This window comes from Echinops telfairi, unplaced genomic scaffold (genome assembly GCF_000313985.2).
Source record: "Echinops telfairi isolate 266 unplaced genomic scaffold, ASM31398v2 ScPeMD7_5592;HRSCAF=6446, whole genome shotgun sequence".
In the NCBI taxonomy this organism is placed as follows: Eukaryota; Metazoa; Chordata; class Mammalia; order Afrosoricida; family Tenrecidae; genus Echinops; species Echinops telfairi.
In genome coordinates this window covers 57400050-57409283 of record NW_022109491.1, presented here as the reverse complement: position 1 = coordinate 57409283, position 9234 = coordinate 57400050, and the positions used below count along the sequence as shown (strand labels likewise).

The following is a 9234-nucleotide window of genomic DNA, read 5'->3' as shown; positions in this document are numbered from 1 at the left end:
CTGGGAGCATGTTGTGCCCTAGCACCGAAGCACCTTGGATCCACTCACTCCCTTTATACTGCAGCTGCGCTGAACTGTGCGGCAGTAGTTTGCGTGTCACCGCTGAGAAAACCAGTGGTTTGAGACACAAAACAATGGCCAAGTCGAACTCTTCAGCCTTGCCTCTGAAGAGGGGGTCTCATTTCTCCCAGACCTCAACATCAGGAAAGTATGCAAATTTCAGAAGTGCATTTACATTAAACTTGATCATATTCCCCTGTATTTATACTCGTTTTCTTACTTTTACTGAATTTTGCCCATGAATTTTACTTGGAATGGTTCTCATCAGCCTTTCAGATGGTCAGTTATCTCTGTTGGGAGGAAAATGAGTGAAAGAATGGAATCCACCTCCCTCATGGATTTGGACCTGTTCTTCGTTGAAAAAGTTACTTATAGATAAAACGCACTCTGACTCCAGGCATGCTCTTGGTTCCTCTGTCACTCTGGGGAGATTATTTCATTTAAAAACACCAGGTACATATGGCAGGGAAAAACATTACAGAGTTGTCATCACAAATCCCCTTTATTCTGAATCTGTGACCAGCCTGGAGTGACCCAGGGTCAAAACACTGTAAATTGGGATTTTTTTAAATGAATTATCTTTACATATTCACACAAGAAACATTTATTTTTTAAAAATGTATTAATTTTTACACCTGCTGGGTAGCACAATACTATTAACACTATACCTCACTGAATGTACAATAAATGTTCACATTTAAATAACAGGATATAGTCAATATTTTCGACCAGTAGGTCAGCTTTAGCATCTCATGAAGTGCTTTTTAGCCCTATTTATCCTAAGAGATTTTAAAAGGATAATTCCAAATCAGAAAACAATTCAACAAGATCAAAACAATAGGTTATTCCAGAGTAGCAGGAATATTACATGATGAAATATCTATTTATCTGGCTCCAAATCAAACAATTAAAATGTAAAATATATACATAACCTACTCTCAAATTTTCACCCTGTCCTAAATGATTTCTACAGTGTCAAATACCTTGAGAGAGGCCAAAATATAAACATTGACTACATATACAGTTTCCAAATTAGTTCGGGTGGTTTATCATCTCACAACTCTTCAAATTCAAGTCCGTTTGAAAATCTATGTCTTCGAGATGAATGTGGGGAATACCTGATCTTAAAGCAATGCTATTTGGCATTGACTACAACCCAAGTTATGGTTGATTACATACAAATTAATATTAGAGTCTTTACTTATTCCACACAAGGGCAAAAGAATTAGAAAACGACAACTAAAAGGGAAAGCGACAAAGAAGTACTTCCACGTTTTTCTCCATATATTTTAAAACTTGAAATAACTGGCATAAAACGAACATTCCATTCAGTGGAACTTTTCCATTTTAATCAATAAATTATTCCTGAGGGAGGGAGAGATACCTGACTGGTTCATATTAAAAAGGACCCATTGGGACCAAATAAATTTAAGTTACAAACAATGAAATTGGACTTTTGACAAAGTCTAATATATTTTACCTAATGAGTCCTTCTAATTGGAACAAGTAAGTAAAAATCCAGGTATTTACAGCCATTACATTGGTGGGGCTTTGTGACCCAGAGCCTCTATTTTGTGATTCTACATCAATATTTTCTGGTGAAAATATCAACATTTTTTTTAACAAATAAGATCTAGAGTAATCAAATATCTTTCTCAAGTTCGCTTAGTACCCAATTTTGGGGGAGGTTAAATGAGATCTCAAAAATAAAGTGCAAAGTCTGTATATGACTAGAGTTATGTCCACAGAAATGTGTGCTTTTCCAAAGGATATCTTTCCCATAAAGAAGCTACTGCGTTTCTTCATTTATAGAATCAATTTTACCCCAAAATGTAACTAAATTAATTAATTTCATTAGGAGTTAGATCTTTACATTATGTAGTGATAAATTTTGTTATGCAATCATTATTTTTAAAAGTCTGCCAGTAACTATGTCACAAAAAGTTGCTAAAATACATAATGATTTGTGAGAGGTTTTATGCATATAATTGGAATGTAAAATAAAAAGAAGGAAAATATCATTTTCCTCTTTTGAATTTAAAGCAGCTAGGAGGACACATCAGAAAAACTGTAACTGAGGCAGATTTATTTTCCTCTCCCAGCAAACAGTATTGTGTCATAAAGATTAAACTTCTTCTAGATCCCTTGTAATTACCTTACTATGTTAGAAAAATGGCCCCCGCATATTTTTATTTTTCCCCTAAGTATGAAGCCGATCGATCATCTTACCAAAAGCTCCATTGAGTTTAAAGTGTAAGACAGGAGGAAGGCCACTTTCTCTTCCAACTGTAAGGAATGTTCATTTTAGATACCATTAAAAGTACTGATATACATTGAATTCAGAGAACGAGGGTCGAATATTCCACTGATAAAGGCATGGTATTCACCCTTTACCAATGAGTGGCAAATGGATCCTGCAAGGCAGTGATGATTTTTATTTTATTTTCATATACATATATATGATCTAATAATTTATCTTACATGAATATCTCCTTTTTAATGCAATCACAACCAGGAAATAGAAAGCAAAGCTTTAATGCAAGGGTTTAAATTCTGCTGACATCAGGTAACCGGTTCCCTTATAGGGAATCCACCTCTGTAGCAACTGCTATCAGAATACAAGGCTCTAACCTAATTAGCAGAAGGTCAGATTCCATAGTAAGTACTCCCCACAGACAAGTTTCCCACCCCCATCCCCAACAAAAAGGAATGTTTTTTAAAAAGTCAGCAATAAGCAAAATTTTAATGATATTTTTCTTTCAAAATATCACTACCAAACCTTTGAGTCACCATTTTCAGTTTTCGTTTTCACTAGGCTCCCTTCTTTAAAATAGGACAACTCAACAATCACAAGAGAAAGCAGCTCTGATCTATAAAACCAGACACCACCACTCCTCTTTCAGTGCATGCCTTAGAATTACGTTCAGTAGCCATTTCACTGATGCATCTTTCCTCCACCTTCCACATGAACACAAAAGACCACTTAAAAATTCCATAAAGGAAAAGTAAGACTTTGAATGTTAAAAAAACAACTTAAGAGGGGGCAAAGTCTGTTCACCTTGAAAACAATTTTCCTCTGAGATTTCTGCCATTTAATTGCATAAACTCACTAGGATTTGATGAGCTGATTTGGTAAAGATCACCTTGGTAACATAAACTCCATTGTCTATATGAATGTCCAAACTGTAGTTTCTAACTCTTGAGGGAATAATAAAAATGTAAAAGCAGCGTTCTAAGTGTCCAAAGCTTAAAGACTTGATGAATTAGAAGAGACATGATGGGACTGCCTGATTCTATCCCTCGGGTGGAAGTCACGGCTTAGTAATGTGCACTTCACTGCTTCCATTCCCATTGGTGGTGGTGGTGATGATGTACTGAGTGGTCTGTTGTTGGCTGCTTGTCTGGGGATCCAAGGACTCGTGTACAGATGGCTGGACCTGGACTCCACTGGAAAGGGCAGAAGGCTGCTTTTCCTCCAATTCTGGCTGACTTTCTGATAACACATAATGACCCTAGGGCAGGAAGAAGAGGATTTTTTTAAAATTTGAAGCTTCAAAGAGGATGGAGGATTTGGGGGAGGATGAAGGACTATGCAAAGAAGTGTTACAAGGGGACACTAAAATCGGGCTCCATGAGAGATGGTTTCACCTCAGTCCTTTGGGAAGGAATGGTCAGCAACAGTCATTGACTAAATAAGTAATTCATGGGAGCCCTTTGGTTTTTCTAGCACATGTTATAGTCAAGAAAGTTTAAAGAAAGTTCTATACCTACACTTTATCGGGTCTAGAAATCTGCATCAAAATGGTAACCTACACGGCAAAGAAAATATGGTACTGCGTTGCTCATAAGAATGTGGAAATGGGGGAAATATATTGTTTACTGTCAATTAAATTTGTAGATTAATACAAGATAGATGTTAAAAGATATTTAAAGTCACATAAAGAGGCAAATGGCTCCTGAAGCAAGGTGTCAAGATCAATGCTGCCTGGACTTCAAGATGACGACACAGTGGTTACAACGATGGGCTCAAACATAGGAGTGATTTTGCAAAGACTTGCAAAAAAACTTTTTAAATCTGAACATTTTATTCTCCCAAATGATGGTATTTAAAATCTGAAAGGGATGTAACACTCACAAGCACTAAAAGAATATAATCTTCAAATAAAGTCCCTTACTTTGAATAAATTCAAGCTATTGGAAAACTCACACCTTGTCTTAATTTTTTCTCATTGTTCCTCTGATTGTGAAAACTTCTTCATAGACCTGCAGCTGCCTTTTTCAGATATGAATATGTTTTAAAGACAGAGTATGTCAGATGTGACTAGGAAAGAAACAGAGAATGAAAGTCACAGAGGAAAACTCAGGCAGTAGCTTTTCCAAGCACTGTATAAACAAACAAAAACCAAATTCCCACGTGATTCATCTAGAGCTGTGTGCCGGAGTCAGTGCTTGCCAAGCAGCTTTCTGGTGAAGATTTGGTTTCCCATGTGGGGTCGCCTTCTAGGGTTAGGCGATGGTTCTCCACCTAAAGTCAACTGACCCTTAGGATGTCCGTGGGTGAGCTTTAGAGAAGCGATGTGCTCCTGAAAACAGACATTCAAATGTGTGTACACATTGGCTTGGAGGGAGAGGGAATATCCGTGGTCATAACTAGTTTCTCTAAGGATTTCTGGTCAAAAGTGGTAAAAAAAAAAAAGGGGGGGGGTGAGTGCTACAGGGAACAAAAACAATTCACTGAGGAGATCAATGTGGCGCTTTCATTTTACATTAGTCATTATTCTCATTGACAACTAATGCTTTGCTCCTCTGAGTGTCTACACCTCTCCAGCTGTTAGGTGCCATCACGTTGGTTCCAACTCAAAGAAACAGAAGCATTGCCCACCCTGTGCCATCCTCAAAATCACCCCTATGTTCGAGCCCATCGTTGTAACCACTGTGTCGTCATCATGGTGTCTCCTTCAAAGTGTTCCCCTTTTGCAACGACCCTCTAATTTATCAAAGATGTGGTCCTTCTACAGGGCTGGTCCCTCAGGATAACACGCCCTAAGTGCAAGAGATAAAGCCTCACTATCCTCACTTCTGAAGAGCATTCTGGTAACTTCTTCCAAGGCACATTTGTTTTAAATATTCCATTCCATATTCATGGAATATTGATATTCTCAGCCAGTACCATAATTCAAAGGCATCAACTCTTCTCAGTCGTCCTTATTCACTGTCCAGTTTTTGCATGCCGATGCTCAGGTCAGACACACTTTAGCCCTCAAAGTGACATCTTTGCTTTTTGATACTTTAACAAGCTCTTTTCCAGCGGATTTGTCCAATGTAAGAACATTTTATAATAATACTTTTCATTCTTGGGCCACTTTTTGAAACCTTCTGTTTGGTCTTTTACTTTATCACTTCTTCTATTTCCTTTACCTACTCTACATTCAAGAGCAAGTTTCAGTGTCTCTTGTGATCCATTTTTTAATTTCCTTTATTTTTAACAGTCTTCTGCTTTCATCATACAATTTTCATGATGTCATCCACCACTCAGCTAGTCTTTGGTCAGTAGTGGTCAATGTATCAAATGTGTTCTTGAAATGGTCTCTGAAATCAATTCAAGGTTGTATGGTTTGGGCTTATTTTAAATCTCCAGCTTTACCATGAACTTACATATGAACAAATGATGGTGTACTTCCACAGTAGTCCCTTGGCCTTGTTCTAACTGATAACAATGAGCTTCAGGGACCATAGGACAAAGCAGACCTGCTTCCTAGGATTTCCTAAGGCTGCTATAACTCTTTACAGGAGAAGATAGTCTCATCTTTCTTCCACAGAGCTGCTGGTAGATTTGAACTGCTGACCTTGAGGTTTGGCCAACTTGGAACACACTATGACACCAGGGATCCTTGTTCTTGGGAGCAGGTTGAGGAAAGGAGGTGTGCGAATTACTTAAAGGAGTTTAAGATAGCTTCATAATTGGTTCATTACCATATATACTCGTGGATAAGCTGAGTTTTTCTGCACATTTTTAATGCAGTTTTTGTAGTAAAATTAGGTGCTTCGGCTGATATATGGGTCGACTTATATTCGAGTATATATGGTATATTATCCTCTCCTAATCCAGTTGAAGAATAATAGTTTTAAGGACATGTATACTTTAAACAAAAAACAAAAAACAACCCAGGGCTGTCAAGTTGAGTCTGACTCATAATACGGATTCACAGAGTAGAGCTGCCCCATAGTGTTCCCAAGACTGCCGATCTTTATGGAAAGAGACTACCTCATCTTTTCACAGAGTGACTGGTGGGTTTGAACTTCCAACTTTTCAGCTGAAGGTCAATGCTTAACGCATTGTTGCAACATGGCTCCTTTCTAAGAAGCACATGAAAGTGGTCAGTTATGAATCCCCATGTATACTGATACAGAGTTTCATTTTACAATAAACCTGTGAGAGCCAGACAGAAATCTATAAGAGAAGGGAAGTTCAAAGCATTTGTCCATTACAACAAGCAATAGAAAAGTGGTAAGACTGCACCCTGTCAAAGGTGGAAACTTGCAAGACTCAAAAAACATGGCAGTCCAGAACATCAAGTTCTAGATCTCCCATGTTTTATTGTAGCTATTAGTTGAATAGACATTTATTGAAATTTTGCTATATTCCAGTTTCCATGCAAAGCATTGAGCAAAAACAGATAGAGATGAAATTCCAGCTTTCAAAGAATTCATAATAATCTACTAGTGAGAAGACAGATGAGTAAATCAATAAACAAGCTGTAATAAGGGTATATGGGGTGTTATGGGGATAAAGAGAAAGTAGCTCAAATTCTGATATAGGAGGTGGGGAAGGACAGTGGTAAAAATGTTGGGTAGGAAAACCCCCCAAGCAGAATAGCTTACCGGAGTAACCGCTTTGACTTGGCCAGTGGTGACGGGAGCTGCTACACCACTATCTGTAATCACAAACTGACCAGGAGGGAGGGTCATCATTTGGATCTCAGATGCTGAAAAACAGAAAATAACCACAGGTCAGTGTTCTCAGATTTTAGAACAAATTGTAGAAACAAATACCTAACTGGAGGTCAAATTGTCCACTGAGGCATTTTCCATGGATTTGCTCCATGAAATTATTATGCTGAAGTGATTTCTTGATGAAGCTAATGCATCTTCTATAAGAACGGATCAGCAATCATATCGATGTAAACGTGGGGGAGGATGGAGCGGAGACCCAAAACCCATCTGCAGATAATTGGACATCCCCTCACAGAAGTGTCACAAGGAAGAGATGAGCCAGTCAGGGTGCAGTATAGCACTGATGAAACATACAACTTTCCTCTAGGTCTTTAATGCTTCCTCCCCTCCACTATCATGACTCCAATTCTACCTTATAAATTCAGTCAGACCAGAGCATGTATACTGGTACAGATAAGAGCTCAAAATACATGGAATCCAGGATAGATCAAACCTTCAGGACAAATAATGAAAGTAGCGATAACAGAAGGGTAGAGGGAAGGTGGGGGGAGAAAGGGGGAACCAATACCAATGATTGACATATTAACCGCCCCCCCTCCAAGGGGACGAACAGAAAAGTAGGTGCAGAAAGACAGTGGTCGGTGTAAGACATGAAAAAAACAAGAGGGGGGAAAATTAGCTGATACCAAGGGCACAAGTAGAAAGAAAACGTTTTGAGAACGGTGATGGCAGCACATGTACGAATGTGTTAGACACAATGGATGGATGGATGGTGATAAGAGCAGGAAGAGCCCACATTAAAATGATTTCTAAAAAACCTAATAATTTATACATTATCAAGGGTTCTTGAGGGAAGGAGGGTGGGGGAGGGAGCAAAAAAATGAGAAGCCGATACCAAGGGCTCAAATAGAAACAAAATGTTTTAAAAATCATGATGGTAGCATATGTACAAATGTGCCTGACACAATGGATGCAAGTACTGATTGTTATAAGAGTTGGAAGAGCTCCCAATAAAATGATTTTAATAAAAAGTCTCCCTAGCACCAAGTTTATGGTCTCTACAAGGGGTCTCGGGTCTACTCGAAGGAAGCAGGATGTCTTTGGACAATGGCTGATTCCAGAACTGCGGTAGAAGATCTATAAGGTGAGCCGAGAATGTCTTGTCATGTCCCAAAGCAAGACATTATCTAACACTATTACTAAAGTTCTGTCAAAAGGATACAAGCGCCTACTTGGCCCAAATCTCTGTAAGAACAACAACTGTGATGGACTGGAGTACAGCAAAGCGGTTATAGCTCATGGGTACAGAATAATACTAAAGCACACACAAACTCCTCGTGAGTCACCTTGGATAAATACTAGGAATCTACGTCATTATTTTGAAAACTAGGAGGTAAAGGAATGAAACAATTGTTTAAATATCTATTTTGTGCAGGGTATCTGGGTAGTTTTGGTAAAAATCTTCTCTTTAGAGAAGTTTTGTCGCTAAGTATTGAGAAATAAAGCATGAAAGAATTAGAGTACCACAACTTTGCATCCGTAGTGAACTAATGGAGCAGGTAATTAATTTCAATGGCTGCTAACACAAAAAAGAGAAAACCAACCATAATATGCCCCTTGCTATGAAGCATCTTGGGCGGTCAGCAGAGAATGAATCTGAATGTTTTCAAGTCTCTATAGTTAATCATCAATCTACAAGGAATATGAGGAGCATAAAAATAGTACATTAAATGATATCACAGGGACGCAACCCACAAAATCCTGAATGGGAAAAACTAATCAACAAAGAAATCTGTTTCTTCAACACATAAAATGCAATCTAAAAGAAACAGCATATAGATTTAAGAAAAACTCTGATAACATAAGCAGTTGGAATATGTGGTCCTTAATAAAATACAAAAATAGCATAACACAATAAAAGCATTTATAAGAACATACAAAACACAAGTAACAAGATGACAGACGTCACTGCTTACCAGTAATTACAGTGAATGCAAATGAACTACATGCTCCAATGAAAAGGAGAGGGTGGCAGAATAAATTCAACAATAAAAAACATGATCCAACTACAGTGAACCCTCGCCACTTCGCGCTTCGACTTCCGCGGCTTCACTCTATCGCGGTTTTTGCATAACAGCACCCACTGCCTACACTCGCTCCTTCAGAGGAAAAAGACGGTGACCCACCTGTAGAGTACATCCCTTAAGTCATTTCATAGGC

The 9234-nt window shown here is 38.3% G+C and overlaps 1 protein-coding gene across 3 annotated transcripts in view; it reads right to left on the bottom strand.

Annotated features, from left to right (window-relative positions):
* Positions 1-543: 543 nt before the first annotated feature.
* PRDM10 (PR/SET domain 10) overlaps positions 544-9234 on the bottom strand; it is a 106436-nt gene continuing 97745 nt past the window's right edge. For all 3 annotated transcript variants that reach the window (XM_045295473.1, XM_045295474.1, XM_045295475.1), the window contains 2 exons: positions 6943-7046; positions 544-3572 (listed from right to left, as the gene is read on the bottom strand). In XM_045295473.1, coding sequence (XP_045151408.1) covers positions 3372-3572; positions 6943-7046 — 305 coding nt within the window. In that variant the 3' untranslated portion in view covers positions 544-3371. The remainder of the gene's footprint in view (positions 3573-6942; positions 7047-9234) is intronic.